This window comes from Hylobates moloch, unplaced genomic scaffold, assembly GCF_009828535.3.
Source record: "Hylobates moloch isolate HMO894 unplaced genomic scaffold, HMol_V3 SCAFFOLD_20, whole genome shotgun sequence".
Lineage (NCBI taxonomy): Eukaryota > Metazoa > Chordata > Mammalia > Primates > Hylobatidae > Hylobates > Hylobates moloch.
Genome location: NW_026652295.1, coordinates 9,292,788 through 9,311,783, shown reverse-complemented (window position 1 = coordinate 9,311,783; position 18,996 = coordinate 9,292,788). Strand labels below are relative to the sequence as shown.

Genomic DNA, 18,996 nt, shown 5'->3' with positions numbered 1-18,996 from the left:
TAGGATATGCATTCAGTTAATGCAATAGAAGTCCCAGTAACAGTGGCTTAGACAAGTTTTGGTGTCTTTCCTTTTTTAAAAAAATGTACTTTTAAGTTCAGGGGTACATATTCAGGTTCGTTATATAGATAAACTTGTGTCATGGGGGTTTGTTGTACCGATTATTTCATCACCCAGGTATTAAGCCTAGTACCCATTAGTTATATTTCCTGATCCTTTCCCTCCTCCCACCTTTCACCCTCCAATAGGCCCCAGTGTATGGTGTTTGCCTTTACGTGTCCATGTGTTCTCATCATTTGGCTCCCACTTATGAGTGAGAACATGTGGTATGTGGTTTTCTATTCCTGCGTTAGTTTGCTAAGGATAATGACCTCCAACTCCATCCCTGTTTTTGTAAAGGACATGATCTCATTTTATTATGGCTACATAGTATTCCATGGTGTATATCTACCACGTTTTCTTTATGCAGTCTACCATTGATGGGCATTTAGGTGGATTCCATGTCTTTGCTATTGTGAATAGTGCTGCAATGAGCATATGCGTGGATGTGTCTTTATGGTAGAACAGTTTATTTATATTCCTTTGGGTATGTACCCCCTAAAGGGATTGCTGGGTCAAATAGTATTTCTGATTTTAGGTCTTTGAGAAATCGCCACACTGTCTTCTGCAATGGTTGAACTAATTTTCACTTCTATCAACTGTGTGTAAGTATTCCTTTTTCTCCACAATTTCACCAGCATCTGTTATTTTTTGATTTTTTATTAATAGCCATTCTGACTGGTGTGAGATGGTATCTCTCTGTGGTTTTGATTTGCATTTCTCTAATAATCAGTTATGTTGAGCTTTTTTTCATGTGATTGTTGGCTGCATGATATTCTTTATTGAGAAGTGTCTGTTCATGTCCTTTCTCCACTTTTTAACAGGGTTGTTTGTTTTATTCTTGTAAATTTGTTTAAGTTCCTTATAGATGCTGAATATTAGACCTTTGTTAGATGTACAGTCTGCAAAACTTTTCTCCCATTCTGTAGGTTGTCTGTTTACTCTGCTGATAGTTTCTTTTGCTGTCTAAAAATTCTTTAATTAGGTCTCATTTTTCAAGTTTTACTTGTGTTGTAATTGCTTTTGGCATCTTTGTAATAAAATCTTTGCCTGTGTGTGTGTTCAGAATGATATTGCCTAGGTGGTCTTCCAGGGTTTTTGTAGTTCTGGGTTTTACATTTAAGTCTTTAATCCATCTTGAGTTGATTTTTGTATATGTTATAAGAAAGGGGTCCAGTTTCAATCTTCTGCATATGGCTAGCCAGGTATCTCAGCACCATTTATTAAATAGGAAGTCCTTTCCCCTTTGCTTGTTTTTGTCAATTTTGTCAAAGATCAGATAGTTTTAGGTGTGTGCCCTTATTTCCAGAGTTTGTATTCTGTTCCATTTGTCTATGTGTCTGTTTTTGTACCAGTACCATGCTGTTTTGGTTATTGTAGCCCTGTAATATAGTTTGAAGTTATGTTGCATGATGCCTCCAGCTTTGTTCTTTTTTGATTAAGATTGCTTTGGCTATTCAAGCTCTTTTTTGGTAACGTATGAATTTTAAAATAGTTTTTTAAATAGTTCTGTGAAGAATGTCATCGGTGGTTTAATAGGAATAACACTGAATCTATAAATTGCTTTGGGCAGTATGACCATTTTAAACATATTGATTCTTCCTATTCATGAGCACGGAATGTTTTTCCATTTGTTTTTGTCATCTCTGATTTCTTTGAGTAGTGTTTTATAGCCCTCCTTGCAGAGATCTTTCACTTCTCTGGTTAGCTGGTATTTCTAAGTATTTTATTTGTGTGCGTGTGTGGCAATTGTGAGTGGGATTGCATTCCTGATTCTGCTCTCAGCTTTGACTGTTATTGGTATATAGGGGTGCTAGTGATTTTTGCACATTGATTTTGTATCCTGAGACTTTGTTGAAGTTGTTTTATCAGCTTAAGGAGCTTTTGGGCTGAGACCATGGGGTTTTCTAGATATAGCATCATGTCATCTGTTAACAGGGATAGTTTGACTTCCTCTCTTCCTATTTGGATGCCCTTTATTTCCTTCTCTTGCCTGTTTGCTCTGGTCAGGGCTTCCAATACTATGTTGAATAGGAATGGTAAGAGAGGGCATCCTTGTCTTGTTCTAGTTTTCAAAGGGAATGCTTCCAGCTTTTGCCCTCGGTATGATGTTGGCTGTAGGTTAGTCATAGATGGCTCTTATTATTCTGAGATATGTTCCTTCAAAACCTAGTTTATTGAGAGTTTTTAACATGAAGGCGTGCTGAATTTTACTAAAAGCCTTTTCTGCATCTATTGAGATAATCATATAGTTTTTGTCTTTAGTTCTGTTTATGTGATGAGTCACATGTTTTGATTTGTATATGTTGAACCAACCTTGCATCCCAGGTATGAAGCCTACTTGATTGTGTTGGATAAGGTTTTTGATGTGCTGCTGGATTCAATTCTCCAATATTTTGCTGAGGATTTTTACATCTATGTTCATCAAGAATATTGGCCTGAAGTTTTTTTGTCATTGTTGTGCTTCTGCCAGGTTTTAGTAGCAGAATGATACTGGACTCACAGAATGAGTTAGGGGAGGATTCCCTCTTCCTCTTTTTTTCTGAAGTACCTTCAGTAGGAATGGTACCAGCTCTTCTTTGTACATCTGGTAGAACTCAGTTGTGAATCCATCTGGTCTTGGGCTTTTCTTGTTGGTAGGCTATTTATAACTGATTGAATTTCAGAGCTCTTTATTGGTCTGGTCAGGGATTTGATTTCTTCCTGGTTCAGTCTTTGGAGTCCAGGAATTTATCTATTTCTTCTAGATTTTCTAGTTTATATGCATAGAGGTGTTGATAACATTCTCTGATGGTTGTTTGTATTTCTGTGGGGTCAGTAGTAATATCCTTCTTGTTTTGGATTGTGTTTATTTGGATTTTCTCTCTTTTATTCTTTATTAGCCTAGCTAGCATTCTAGCTATTTTATTGATGTTTTCAAAAAACCAGCTCCTGGATTCGTTGATCTTTTGGATGGTTTCTTGTGTCTCAGTCTCCCTCAGTTCAGCTCTGATTTTGGTTATTTCTTGTCTTCTTTCCGTTTTATTATTTTATAATCCCTAAGCTGTTGTTCTCATCTGCTTGGTCCAAGATGACTAGATATCACTTCTATATTTCAGGCACTTGCAGAAAAGAAAAAGGCCACATACAGGTAGTTAGATATGCCATTTCTGTTTGTATGCCTTTTGCCACATGGAGCTGCAAGAGAGGCTGGGAAATGAAGGCCTTAGCTGGTAGCCAAGTTCCAAGGTGAGGGTGGAAGGTTTCTATTATTATTATTATTTTTTTTTTCTTTTTTGAGATGGAGTCTTGCTCTGTAGCCCAGGCTGGTGTGCAATGGCATGATCTCGGCTCACTGCAACCTCTGCCTCCTGGGTTCAAGTGGTTCTCCTGCCTCAGCCTCCCAAGTAGCTGGGATTACAGGTGCCTGCCACCTCACCTGGCTAATTTTTGTATTTTTAGTAGAGACGGGGTTTCTCCATGTTGGCCAGGCTGGTCTCCAACTCCTGACCTCAAGTGATTCCCCCGCCTCAGCCTCCCAAAGTGCTAGGATTATAGGTGTGAGCCACCGCGCCCGGCTGGTTTCTGTTATTAAAGAAGAGAATGTATATTGGGGTCAACTAGCAGGCTCTATCCAAAGTACATTTTATTATTATCCTCATCCTATAGAGGAGGAAATCAAGGTTGTAGCTTGACTAAGGTAAAGCATACAATGCATGGTATGATGAGAGATTTAAAGGAGGACTTGTTTGGCTCTGTGGTGTATGCGTTTTACTCCTCTGCTGTATGTCTCTCTTTTGGTTAGGGGTGATGTCACCTGATAAAAGGACAGGGCATTGTGAAGGAATGTCAGCATGACATCTAATGTGGTTGCATGATGTAATCAGAAAGGAAACTCTAGAGCTTGGCCAGACATGCAAGGTCAGCAAATCCATAGATTAGCAGAGAAGATGCAGGAAAGAAGATGAATGCACAGGAACAGGAAGGGAGGGTTAGAGTCCTTTGGAATCCATTTGGCCTCTCAGTCAACTCTTGACTCTGAAGATCAACTTCTGGTGTCATCAGTCCAGGGGCAGGCAAATATCACCTGTGCAGGGGCAGGGCAAGGGAATCTTTGGTTCACTTGACAGAAATGGTCTTCTTATTGAGCTAGAGTATTTCACAGTTAGATCCTGGAGGTAAAAATGTGTCCTTCAGCCCAAATGGAGGATGGAGCAGCCCTTCTTTACAAATTCATATTTAGCAGAGGTATTCAGACATCTTCAATAAGAATTCCTATTCCCTGGGGGCCAAAAAAGACTAGGAAGCCTTTGTGAAAAATCTCAATTTTTTAAGTTTTTAGATTGATATTCAGTTCAGAAGTAGAGTACTACTTGATGACTTAGCTGTTTGAAACTCAAAAAAATGAGTCAAAGTGAATAATTACACTTATGATATACATCAGGTGTTAGAGAGAGAGAGAAAAGTGAGGTCATAAGAAGGATGTCATCTGTGTTTTAGGATGTAAGTACATGTTACAGGCAAGTACTATCTAAGAGAAAGTAAAGAGAGCCACATGCATAATTTAAAATTTTCTCCCCCTTTAGGAAGCTGAGGCTGGAGGATCACTTGAAGACAGAAGTTTGAGGTCAGCCTGGGCAACAAAGTGAGACCCCATCTCTACACAAAAAAAAATTAGTTAGGGGTGGTGGCATGCACCTGTAATTCCAGCTACTCAGTAGGATGAGGTGGGAGGATCACTTAAGCCCAGGAAGTCAGAGGCTGCAGTGAGCTATGATCATGTCACTGCACTCCAGCCTAAGCTACAGAGCAAGACCCTATCTCTAAAGTAAAAGAAATAAATAAATACAATTTCTGATAGCTAGTGTAACAAGATTTTTAAAAAAGCTCAATTAATTCTAATAATATATTTTATTTAAACCAATATCTCTAAAATATTATCATTTCAACTTAAAACCAATGTAAAACTGAAATATTTTCCCTTTTTTGTACAGAATCTTTAAAACACAGTGTGAATCATTACACTGACAGCAAACCTCAATGTGAGTTAGCCCCATTTCAAGTACTCTATAGGCATACTATTATAGGTTTAGTCCCTGTGTCTTAGGAAAGACTAGGCATGAAGGTAGTTATTTTCACAAGTGATGGTCAATTTGGTTTTGGAAGATGGGAGGATCCAAATTTATAAGCCAAAAGTAAAGCTGAGAGGAAGAAACCAAAGAGAAGGAACTTTGGATGAAAAATCCAAGAATGATTTATCATCCTTGCAAATCCGGCCAGTTACTGACAGAGGCAGGAGTTACACTCTCTGTATGCTGGAATATAGCCAACTTAAAAAAATTATTCAATGCATTTTTACCTTTCCCTTTTCCCTTTGAGGGGACTTCTGAAAAAATTCAATTGCAAATGATACATGCAATTTTATGGTCTGTGAACAAAGAAGAATATTTGAAATACATGCATGTAGAAACTACTAGATATCGTAGAACACAGTGTTTCTTGTTAATACAATTTTTAAAAGAACATTTATATTAACTGCCAATGTGGTTACTTAGAGAAAATAGAGTAGTTACATATTCTCCCCACAGTAATATTAGAATTAGCACAAATTATCATCTGGTAAGTAAATATCAATACATTTCTTCCTTTAAGATGCTTTTTAAAGAAATGCATTATATGTAATGGCAGAATTCCAACATGACTTTATTCAAATTCCCTCAAGGAAATGAAAAATTATTTGCCAAATAGCAATTTAAATTATGAAGGAAATGTCTAGGAGAGGGATTTTCTAGAACCAAATCTTTATAAAAAGGACTTCAAGTTTATGATGGATTGAGTCTCTTAGTATAGTAGAAAAGTAATTAAAGTAAGGACACACTGATCTTCAGGAATAGCCAAAATAGGCAACTACCAACTGCTGTGATTTCGAGATCATTGGGAAGGCCTTCGTATACCCTCAAATCCCACCTGGAGACTCCAGTGTTAAGGCGTCCTTAGAAACTTATTCATCTGAACGTTCTCCAGGGAAAATGACAATGGGCAGCAGAGTTGACACTATAAATTGGTATCAGCCATTTTTTTTTTTTTTTTTTTTTGAGATAGAGTTTAGCTTCCTCTGTTGGCCAGGCTAGAGTGCAGAGGCATTATCTCAGCTCACTGCAGCCTCCACCCCGCGGGTTCAAGCAATTCTCATGTCTCAGCCTCCCAAGTAGCTGGGACTACAAGTGAATGCCACTACACCTGGCTTATTTGTATTTTCAGTAGAGATGGGGTTTCCCCATGTTGGCCAGGCTAGTCTCAAACTCCTGGCTCCAAGCAGATTGCTTGGGGCCAGGAGTAACAGACGTGAGCCACCATGCCCGGCCAGTAACAGTCATTTTTGCAAGGTGCAAATGGAAAACGACAGAATGGAACTGAACCCTCAGTCCTTCCTTCTCACTGTTGCCGTATCCCCTCCTGGCCTGCCCTGCCTTTGCTCCCCGACTTCTGATGACAGTATGCCAGGCTCTGCATCAGACTTTTGTTTCAATTCCCACTGGCCTTTTATTCATAAGCAGACAATTAGCAAAAACGTTAAACACCCCATGCTGTACATTCCCAGAGGAATTTGCATATATATCATTTTTTTAAAGTATGAATGCAAAGATTTATTAGAAGGATTTTTAAAAGTCATACAACTTTGTAACACTTATTTTAGGTTTGGGGGTACATGCGAAGGTTTGTTACATAAGTAAACATATGTCACAGGAGGTTGTTGTACAGATTATTTCATTACCCAGGTATTAATTCATCACCCAGGTATTAAGCCCAGTATCCAATAGTTACCTTTTCTGCTCCTCTCCCTGCTCCCACCCTCCACCCTCAAATAGACAGCAGTGTCTGTTGTTTTCTTCTTTTTGTTTGTAAGTTCTTACCATTTGGCTCCCACTTATATGTGAGAACATGCAGTATTTAGTTTGCTGTTCCTGTGTTAGTTTGCTATGGATAATAGCCTCCAGCTTCATCCATGTTCCCGCAAAAGACATAATATCATTCTTTTTTACAACTGCATAGCATTCCATGGTGTATATGAACCACATTTTCTTTATCCAATCTGTCATTGATGGGCATTTTGGTTGATTTCATGTCTTCGCTATTGTGAATAGTGCTACAGTGAATTTTCGCGTGCATGTGTCTTTATGGCAGAATGATTTTTATTCCTCTGTGTATATACCGAATAATGGGATTGCTGGGTCAAATGGCAGTTCTGCTTTTAGCTCTTTGAGGAATTGCCATACTGTTTTCCACAGTGGTTGAACTAATTTACCCTCCCACCAACAGTGCATAAGTGTTCCCTTTTCTCCACAAACTCGCCAGCATCTGTTATTTTTTTGACTTTTTAGTAATAGCCTTTCTGACTGGTGTGAGATGGTATCTCATTGTGGTTTTGATTTCCATTTCTCTAATGATCAGTGATGTTGAGCTTTTTTTCCTATGCCCGTTGGCTGCATGTATGCCTTCTTTTCAGAAGTGTCTGTTCGTGTCCTTTGCTGGGCTGCACGTCCTCTGCTCCATCTTGCCCAGAACCGGTGTTTGTTGTGTGCACACTGCTTCCCTGATTGCACTGTCTCAGCTCATCCTCAGTGCTCACTGCCCGCTACACCCTGCCTGAAGATGATTTGCTAGATGATAACAGCATACCCAGAATTATCATAGTTGAAAAGAGATGCATAGAGAAGCCACAACTGCTTAGAACTTCACAGGGAGAGTTGGTTTTGGTTCCTAACCTGGGTGGGGAGAAAGGGAACCTTTACTATTCCGAATATATAATATGGTGGTACTAAAAATAGAGTTAATACCTGAGTTCTATTTTTTATGTTTTATATGTATTTTTTATAGAAACGGAGTCTCACTATGTAGCCTATGTTGCCTATGCTGGCCTCCAACTCCTGGGCTAAATTCTAAATGGCAGTAAAATGTAATGTGGGACAGATGTGAGAAGGGGCTATAGGAAGATACTAGATAGGAAGAAAAAGAAATAATTATAGATGTGAATAGTGGAACAGTTAAACTCATGGTGAGATTTTTTTGTTTGTTTTTGAGACGGAGTCTCACTCTTGTCGCACAGGCTGGAGTGCAGTGGCGCGATCTTGGCTCACTGCAATCTCTGCCTCCCGGGTTCAAGTGAGTCTCCTGCCTCAGCCTCCTGAGTAGCTGGGATTACAGGAACCCACCATCATGCCTCGCTAATTTTTGTATTTTTAGTGGAGACACGGTTTCACCATGTTGGCCAGGCTGATCTTGAACTCCTCACCTCAGATGATCCACCCACCTCAGCCTCCCAAAGTGCTCGGATTACAGGCGTGAGCCACCATGCCCAGCCTCATGGTGATTTTTTAAAATTGCACTTGGGAAGTTTTTCCCTTTCAATTTCTAACTTTCACTGAGGTTATTTCAAAACTAAGTGGAAAAGAAACGAATGTGATTAATTATATACATTATTGTTTAAGCCAGGCATAGCTATACTTAACTTTAAAAAGGAGAATTGACAATATTGAGGAATACAACCCTACTTTTCCCTCTTTCCTCCTGGGAGTTGTGCGTTATGGTTGTTTCTGTACTCTTGCTAGACATCACACAGTGGCATCTTCCAAGGGTGCAGACTGGCTGCTATGATGCTTGTGTGAACATGTGCCACTAAGAGCTCCTTGGTGGTAAACAACAGACACCATCTCTTACTAATTCAAGCAGAATGATTTCATGAGCTCTGAGATTCAATAGTGGAAATGGGCAAAAACCGAGATGCCTACGGGTACAGGAAGTTGGAAACACAGTAACTGTCCCATAGCAGGAGCAGTCTGGTTTTGATACAGCTCTTAACCACTGTGATGAGTAAATGCCAAGCGTTCTTTCTATCCTTGTTTCACTTATCCAAAATTCAAAGTCTTAGGGGGAGAACATTTGATTGGCCATGCATAGGCCACTTGCTTGCCTCCTGGCTCTATCACAGGGTAGGAGAAGTAGGTTCTGTCAAGCCCTCCTTGGCTTCTGTAGTTGGAGAGAGGAATATGGAGTTACTGGGCCATCGAGACTGTACACAATGAAACTAGAAAATTGTGATGCCATTAAGGAGGGGAAATGGATGCAAGACAGCAAAGACAGATAAGCCAAACAAAAATCTGATAAATGTTCTTATGGTTGATATGGCTTGGATTATTTACTGACTGCTGCCTATTGCTAATGATGTCAGTACAACATCAATGAAAACAGAAGTGGTATATGCATGATTAGTTAGGCATAAAGTAATTTATTCCACATTTTGATCAGAAGTTAGATGTATAAAACATCAAAAATGCTTTATGTGTCTCTCCATTTCTTCCTCCTCATTTGTTGAAAAGCATATTTACTGAACATTTTCTATTTTTCAGGCACTATGCCAGGTATGAGAAATATAAAAGAAAACAGAAAAGACATAAAGGATTTCTATGTTTATGAAATATATTATGTCAGCAGAGTTACACTGAGGGCAACTACAGGCATACCTTGGAGATACTGCAGATCTAGTTCTAGACCACCACAATAACATGAATATCACAGAACAGTGAGTCATGTAAATGTATTGGTTTCCTAGTGCATATAAAAGTTATGTTTACACTCTACTGTAGTCTATAAAGTGTGCAATAGCATTATGTTCAAAAATATGTATGCACCCTAATTAAAAAAAATACTTTGCTGCTAAAAATTGCAACAATCCTCTGAGCCTTCAGTGAGTCATAATCTTTACTGGTGGAGCAAAGCTAGATGGCTGCTGACTGGTCAGTGGTGGTTGCTGAAGTTGGGGTGGCTGTGGAAATTTCTTAAAATAATACAACTATTAAATTTGCCACAGCAATTGACTCTTCCTTTCACAAAAGATTTCTCTGTAGCATGGGATGCTGTTGGATAGCCTTTCACCCACAGTAGAACTTTCAAAATTGGAGTCAATCCTCTCAAACTCTGCAGCTGCTTTGCCAACTAAGTCCCCTATGTAATATTCTAAATCCTTTGTCATCATTTCAAACAATGTTCACAGCATCATCACCAGGAGAAGACTCCATCTTAAAAAACCACCTTATTTGCTCATTCATAAAAAGCAACTTCTTATCCATTCAGATTTTATCAGGAGATTGCGGCACTTCTGTCAATTTCAGCCTCTACTTCTAATTCTAGTTCTCTTGCTATTTCTACCACATCTGCAGTTAATTCCTCCACGGAAGTCTTGAACCCCTCAGAGTTACCCATGGGGGTCAGAATCAATTTCTTCCAAACTCCTGTTAATGTTGATATTTTGACCTCCTCCCATGAATCACAAATGTTCTTAATGACAACCGTAATTGTGAATCCTTTCTAGAAAGTTTTTAATTTCCTTTGCCTAGATCCAGCAGAGGAATTTCTACCTTTGGGATGCTTACCTTTATGAAATGTATTTCTGAAATAATAAGATTTGAAAGTCAAAATTACTCCTTGATCCATGGACTGCAGAATAGATGTTCTGTTAGCAAGCATGAAAACAACATTCATCTCCTTGTGCTTCTCCATCAGGAGCTCTTGGGGACCAGGTACACTGTCAGTGAGAAGTAATACTATGAAAAAAATCTCTTTTTCTGAGCAGTGGGTCTCAACAGTGGGCTTAATATATTCAGTAAAACAAGCTGTTAACAGATGTGCTGTCATCCAGGCTTTCTTGTTCCATTTATGGAGCACAGACAGATGGAGTGTAATTCCTAAGGGCCCTAGGATTTTCAGAATGGTACATAGCATTGGCTTCAACTTAAGGTGATCAGCTGCATTAGCCCCTAACAAGCGAGTCCAACTGTTCTTTGAAGCTTTGAAGACAGGCACTGACTTCTCTTTAGCTGTGAAAGTTCTAGATGGCATCTTCTTGCAACAGAAGGCTATTTCATCTACATGGAAAATCTTTTGTTTCGCATAGCCACCTTTATCAATGATCTTAGCTAGATCTTCTGGATAACTTGCTGCAGCTTCTGCATTAGCACTTGCTGCTTCACCTTGCACTTTTCTGTTAATGGAAATGGCTTCTTTCTTTAAACCTCACTAGCCAAGCTCTGCTAGCTTCATTTTTTTCTTCTGCAGTTTTCTCACCTCTCTCAGCCTTCACAGAATTGAAGAAAGTTAGGGTCTTCCTCTGGATTAGGCTTTGGTTTAAGGGAATATTGTGGCTGATTCCATCTTCTGTCCACACCACTAGAACTTTCTCCATATTAGCAAGGCTATTTTGCTTTCTTATAATTAATGTGCTCACTGGAGTAGCACTTTTCATTTCTGTGAAGAGCTTTTCCTTTGCATTTGCAATGTGGTGGTTGGGTGGGTGCAAGACTCCTAGCTTTCCGTCTGTCTCACCTTTCCACATGCCTTCCTCACGAGTTTAATCATTTCTAGTTTTTGAATAAAGTGAGAGAAGTATGACTTTCTTTCACTTGAACACATAGAGGCCAATGTAGGGTTATTAATTGGTTTAATTTCTATATTGTTGTGTTTCAGGGAATAGGGGGCCTGAGTAGAGGGAGAAAGATAGGGGATAAAGAGAATAGCTGGTCAGTGGAGCAGTCAGAACACACACATTTATCTATTATGCTTGATGCCTTATATGGGCATGGTTTATGGTGCTGCAAAAACAATTATAATAGTAATGTCAACTATCACTGATCACAGATCACCATAACAGACAATGTAATGAAAAAGGTTGAAATATTGAGAGAATTACCAAAATGTGACACAGAGACATGAAGTGAGCACATGCTGTTGGAACAATGGCATTGATAGAGTTGCCTGATGCACGGTTGCCAAAACCCTTCAATTTGTGAAAAACGCATTATTTGCAAAGCACAGTAAAGTGAAGAGCAATCAAACGAGATGCTCTTGTGTTTAGATTACAGTTGATCAGGCTGGGCACAGTGGCTTGTGCCTGTAATCCTAACACTTTGGGAGGCTGAGGTGGTTGGATCACTGGAGGTCAGGAGTTCAACAGCAGCAAGGCCAAAATGACGAAACTCCATCTCTACTAAAAATACAAAAATTAGCCAGGTGTGATGGTGCACGCCTGTAATCCCAGCTACTCGGTAGGCTGAGATAGGAGAATTGCTTGAACCCGGGAGGCGGAGGTTGCAGTGAGTTGAGATTGCACCACTGCACTCCAGCCTGGGTGATAGGGACTCCATCCTCCCACCAAAAAAAAAAATTACAGTCTATCAATTCAGATTCATCTGGCACTCTCAAAACACATATATTATGTGCTCATATACAATTTTTGCATCTATTTTATATGTTTTATAAATAGCATTTCTTTTATTCGATGAATATTTGTAGATATATGGCCAAAACAGATGTGTGTGTGTGTGTGTGTGTGTGTAGATATACCATAATAGTATAATTGGGATTTCAGTTTAGTTAAGCCATGTTCAGTTTAGGACTGAGCACATCTGAGGATTTGTGGATTAAAGTGGCCTAAAAATGAACACAGCCTTGCAATGAAAAAACTGAGACAGAAATTTAGGTTTTCTGATACATCAATGATGTGGTCAATATCTTAGCAGTTGGAACCCAAAAATGCTTTCTTTTCTAAACTTAGTTCCGTTTAAATATTGGGTGAAATTAAAAAAATACTTTTTGACCATTATAATAAGAAGCTGTACTATATTAATGAAATTTCATATTAAATTCAAACTTCACTAAGCTGTCTTTCGCCACCATTCGACTAGTTCATTTGTTGCATTTTCATTTTAAGAAAGACTAAGATGCCTCCTGGGAAGAGACTAATTCTAAGGAAAGAGACAGTCAGGCTCACAAGCTTGATCTCATGCCAATATCTCAGGGCCAGAGAGGAAAGGTAATTTTGATTACAGTACAATATTTGCCAATTGTATTGTCCTGTGGTCTAATCCTCAGGCATTTATTCTTGGGAGTTAGTGGGAGGGGCTTGAAGTAAAAACTGAGATCTCCATCAGTTGTAGGGGGCCTCTGTGTAACATGGAGGAGCAGCATGTGGTGGGTAGGAGCTGGAAGATGACATATACCGGACCCCTTCACTTAGCATTGCTGATGGAACTTCGGATGGACAGAGGTGTGAGTGCAAGGTTTGATCAGAACCAGGAAGATATTGGAGAGAATGTGGCATGGCTGCAATGGGCGCCAGCAAGAATCAGTGTTAGAGGCGACAGTAGTCAATGGAGGTGACCCCAGCAGTAGCTCTGGCACTGACAGGATGCCGTCCATGTGGCTTTGTGGACTGGAGGTGCCACCAGTTGTATCATGATGGATGTGGAGACGCTCGTGGTTTGAAGAGCATCATGGGTCAGCATAGAATCCTTGACAGCAGGCAGCAATGCTGAAGGCTGAGAGTAGGGAAGGAAAATGGCAGACATTCCAGAGATGTGGAGAGGAATGAGTTCTGAGCATATGTGATCTCAGGACTTAGATCCTTCTGGAAGAGATGAGAGGTAGTTAGAATAAATGATAGGGATCCATAGTGGTTGTGCCTGAGGTAGAGAAATCCTAGGTTAGGGTAATAACTGTGACCCTAAATTTACCTTGAGACCACTATGGCCATTAGAAATACACATGGACAAAAATTTGTGATAAAAATAACATAAGCACTTGTGTTAAGTGCATAATTCAAATTGTCTGAGCAAATATGTGATGAGAATTGTTTTTCCCAGTAGTGCACATAGCCTAGATTATTTTAGAAGTGATATTGGATAAAACTGTTTACATTGTTCTCATTTATAGCTGTTTTTCCCTTAAGATGGGAAACAAGTGCTAAATAAAATTTATAGACCATTTACAAATTTTTTTTTTTGCTTTGAGACATTTAAACAATTATTAAGAAAAAGAAAATATATAGGAAAATCATTTTCTTTAGGTTTATTGAACTGACCTGGATTTGTGTCTTCAGAAACCATTGGGGTCCTAAGTGATTTGAATCTCTTTCATTGATTTGGAAGGCTAAAAATAAATCCTCAGGAAAGCATCCTTTTTACTGAAATACAGAAATATTTTATATAGATACTATATGTATAAAATATTTGGTCAGTTTATAAAACTAAATTTGTTTCCTTTCGTGTCTCTTTTTTTAAACAACAACAAAAACAAACAAAAAAACAGAACAGCAGAGTTCCAGGACAATGTTTGTCCAGTTGGAGAAAGAGCATTTTAGTGAAACATTTGAGTTTTGGAAATGTCAGCAGAATAGGAAAAAACTTTTTTTTTTTTTTTTTCCTCAGAGGAACTGCCTACCCCCAGGTAATCAGACAGATTTGCCCAGGAAATTAGCAGAATATCTGTTTGTGTTGTCCTTTTCTGTTTCTGTTAATGCTAAAATTGATGCCAGTGGTGACACTTAACTAACTCTTAAGCATAGTTATTTTTATATTGTCGCTTCAAATCCACGTTAATGAAACCTCCAATGAACGATTTTGCAAACAATGTTTAATAAAATCTGCCATAGATCATTGAAGAAATAATCTTTTCAGGAATTATTTTAATATCCAGAGACATTACTATTCCAGTTCATTGATGACAGACAGATTCATACATTTAAACAAGTGGGTTTATATGTCATTGAAATTCATATAACTTTAAAATAGAAATGTGAGCACAAGAATCTATATGATAGTAAAAAGGATGCTTAAGAATCTTAGAATCATAGAAGTGGTAAAACTGGAGACCATATAGGTGAATTTTTAGAGGTCCAATGACTTTCTTAATATAAACATGGCTACGTAGTAAAAAAAAAAAAAAAACGGGGAAAGGCTTCAGTTTTCCAATATACTAGTGATGCAGTCAGTGTCTAAGCAGTTGATAAGATTACCAAATTGTAGCTACCTCTGCTTAAATATTACATAAAAATTTCAGGACTTTTTTGCTACTAGAATATGAAGTTTCACTGTATCAATTAAATTCCATATAAATTGCAAACTTCATTTGGCCACCATTTTAGCTGGAATTCAATAGTTCCACTTTTATTTTTATTTATTTTTTTTTTTGAGACAGAGTCTTGCTCTGTCACCCAGGCTGGAGTGCAGTGGCACTATCTGGGCTGACTGCAGCCTCCACCTCCCAGGTTCAAGCCATTCTCCTGCCTCAGCCTCCCGGGTAGCTGGGATTACAGGCATGCACCACTATGCCCGGCTGATTTTTGTATTTTTAGTAGAGATGGAGTTTTGCCGTGTTGGCCAGGCTGGTCTTGAACTCCTGACATCAGGTAATACACCCTCCTTGGCCTCCCAAAGTGAATAGTTGCAATTTTAGTATAAGAAAAATTTTACTAGAAAAATTTCTCATGACCTTAGTATTTTATGCTTTCGGCATATGTTTTCTATGCTTAGTATTTTATGCTTTTGGTATAATTTAGATTAGTCTTTAATCTCCAAATAATTTCATTTAGAATTTCTTTTGAACACTTTTTGTTTGCTGTCAAAAACAATTTAATAGGAAATAAGCTTTCTTGGACCTTCAGCAAGTTGCTTTAAAAAATTAAATCAAGTTAAAAAAAATAAACAAGAATATAAGCTTTCCTTAGCTTTTATCAGAATAATTGACCAAAAACCCAATATAAAAAGAAAAAAAAAAGGGAAGTCCTGAATCCCTTGCTTCATGAGATAGATTTTGTCTATAAGTTACAAGATTTTTTTAAAAAAAGATTATTTTGTTTAAACGAAACCCAATAATCCATTATATTGATTGTTTCATATTGAAGTATATTTCAGTGTGATGAAAGACACTATTACCGGAATGAGCCCTTAAATACAATATATACATATAAGTAATCTTAGATCCATGAGGGACATGAATTGTTAAATGAATGAAGGCAAAATTGGAAAGATTGGAGGGGTGATTGATGTCTAAGATCAGGTACTTCATAATTTGAAAGGCAACTTTCCAAACTCTATACGTTAACTTATTTACATGTAAGGTAATGTTGTCAAGCTTCAAACTAGCAGGAAAGAAACTCTACTTTGATATGACTTTTGGGGAACTTTTAAATATGAGAAAAAACAATATACTTAACCTTTGAATTACCACAATTACTTACGTACTGGAAGCATCTTCCTGTTTAGAAGTTAGGGACATGCTTCAGCTCCTTGAGGATTCTAGGTCCAGTGAGCACACGATGCATGAATGCCTTGGGGTACTGTGGGATAAAGCCTGGCAGCGGTTAGCCACTCCACAGCACTCCAGTGGTTTGCAAGTTAAAGTGCCTCATAATTTATCGTGAGGGAGGGCCTTAGGGGAAGAAAGAATATGGCTCAATTAATTAGAACTTGTTAGCAAACTTCAACTGTTATCCTATTTAGATTTGCAAATCACCGATATATCAAATACCCACAAGATTTGGGAAGGAAGTAAGAACAAGCAGTTGAGAAAGCTAATTTGTCCAACATGGTACCAGTTCTTGAATATTCTGTTAGCAGCTGACCAATTTTCACATATTAGCCTTTCTATAAAGAAGAAGAAGACGGCCAGACACAGTGGCGCATGCTTGTAATCCCAGCACCTTGGGAGGCTGAGATGAGAGGATCACTTGAGTCCATGAGTTTGAGACAAGCCTAGGCAACATGGCAAGATTTCCCCCTCTACAAAGAATAAAAAAGTTAGCTGGGCATGTTGGTGCACGACTGTGGTCCCAGCTACTTAGGTGGCTGAGGCAAGGGGATTGCTTGAGGCTAGGAGTTCGAGGCTCAAGGCTGCAGCGAGCTATGATGGTGGCACTGCATTCAAACCTGGGTGACATAATGCGACTCTGTCTCAAAAATTAAAAAAAAAAGAAAGAAAAATGGTATAAATTTTTTGTCTAACTCTGACTTTCTGTTTTCAATTATGTTGTTACTCATGTGTCTTTCAGTTTGGGATTCTGAATCAGATTAATAATCTTGATGACCACCTATGGATTCCTGTGAAAGTCTAATATTAATTAATTAATTATTGGGTGATATCTGGAGCTTTATAATAGGTTTTGAGTTGTTACTTCAAAGTGGCTACGGTTGGTATTTAGAAAAGTTAATGATTCTTTATGATTATATGGTTGTTTACCAAGATGTTATTCAAATAACGTCTTCTCTGTTCTGAAAGATTTTGAGTCAAATCTCTTGTTTTCATGGCATGAAATCATATTGTCATCAAATAATGTGTATGCAACATAGAATTTTTTCAATAACTTTGGCACATATTTTCCTTATTTTTCCCAAGTTATGCTTTGGCCAAGATTTCTAGGAGAATGTTAGATAATCAGATTCATGATGGATATCCAAGTCATAGTTTGTATTTTTGTCATTGGTTTTTCTTTGTTTGGTTGTTTTGTGTTGTTGTGTTTGATATTTGGTACAGTGAAGACTTAGTTTAAGATAACTGTTTTTTTGGTTGTTGTTTTGTTTTGATATTTAAGAGTTAATTATCTTAAACTAAATATTCATTGTACTAATTTTATTGAGACTGGATAAAGAAAATGTACATGTACACTATGGAATGCGGTGCAGCCACAAAAAGGAATGGGATCATGTCCTTTGCAGGGACAAGGATGAAACTGGAAGCTATCATTTTCAGCAAACTAATGCAGAAACAGATAACCAAACACTGCATGTTCTCACTCATAAGTGGGAGTTGAACAATGAGAACATATGGACAGAGGGAGGGGAACATCACACACCAGGGCCTGTCGAGGGCGGGGTGAGGGGAGGGAGAGCATCAGGACAAATAGCTAATGCATGCGGGGCTTAAAACCTAGGTGATTGGTTGATAAGTGCAGCAAACCACCATGACACTCACGTATCTGTGTAACAAACCTGCGTGTTCTGGACATGTATCCTGGAATTTAAAGTTAAAACCAAAAAAAAAAGAAAGCTATTTTTTTGGTTGTTTTTTTGTTGTCGTTGCTTTGTTTTGATATTTAGTACAATGAAGACCTAGTTTAAGATAACTATTTTTTATCATTAAGAAATATTCTTGTGTTTTTAGTTGCCTTTTATTTACAAAATATTTGTAAATCAACTTTATAAAAATAGTATTTGGAATTTAGTGTGGTGCAGTGTGTTTAGATTTGACATTGGTCCCTATTCCCTATGTTCTGGTGCAGTCCCCTGATTTCTACACTTATGTTTTTATATTTATGTAGACTTTCTGGCCCCATGGACATTTAAGCTAGAGATACTTGTATTGGATTTTCAAAGTGGGAAAAATATGACGTTTTCCCAAATTTATTTATAAAGTTCATAGGAATCAAATTTAATTTTATTTTTCCAGGCTTCTTGGCTTTAAAAAGAATACTGTTCAGGAGAAGGTCCTCTGTGGTAAAATTTTGGTGCATGGTTGTAATCATAAAATACAAATTGTTTAGTTATTTAGTTTATAGTATATTACAGAAAACACAGTTATCGGCGAGGAAAAGTTGAGCTGAAGCAGGTGGATTTACAGGAAAAGAACAAGAATGGGGCCAAAAAAAAAAAAAACTCCTGAGAAACACACAAATGCATTAGGTTTTTCTTCCTCTCTAGCTAATGTAGCTGATTTGAAAGGAAGTGATTGCTTCGTTGAGTCAAGACACTTCAATGATTGTTACTAACCTTCCTCTGGTGGGCAATTTCATTCTCACTCTTATAGCCCCCAAGGAACTGCATGGGTGCACACTAGAGGGTTTCCTGACCAAAGTTCATGTACAGTGTAATTTAAGTAAAAGCCCTGATTATGTTCTGTGCTGCTCTGAGTTAAATGATAGGAAAACCTGATACGTGTGGAAGGGCAGAAGGCAAATGCGTGTGTTTTCCTCTTCTAGTTCAATAAAAGATAGCATGAGAAATGAATTAACTAATTCGATTCTAGACATTAAGCACTAATACTAGGAAGTTGGAAGCAAAAATGGAGTATCAACAGTTTTGACAGGACCAATTT

General features: G+C 38.1%; 1 protein-coding gene across 1 annotated transcript in view; it reads left to right on the top strand.

Moving 5' to 3' along the window:
• LOC116460236 (orofacial cleft 1 candidate gene 1 protein) overlaps positions 1-18,996 on the top strand; it is a 42,139-nt gene that overhangs the window by 7,763 nt on the left and 15,380 nt on the right. Inside the window, 1 exon segment of the mRNA XM_032141188.2 lies at positions 9,486-9,497. Within this exon segment, the coding sequence (XP_031997079.2) occupies positions 9,486-9,497 (12 nt within the window).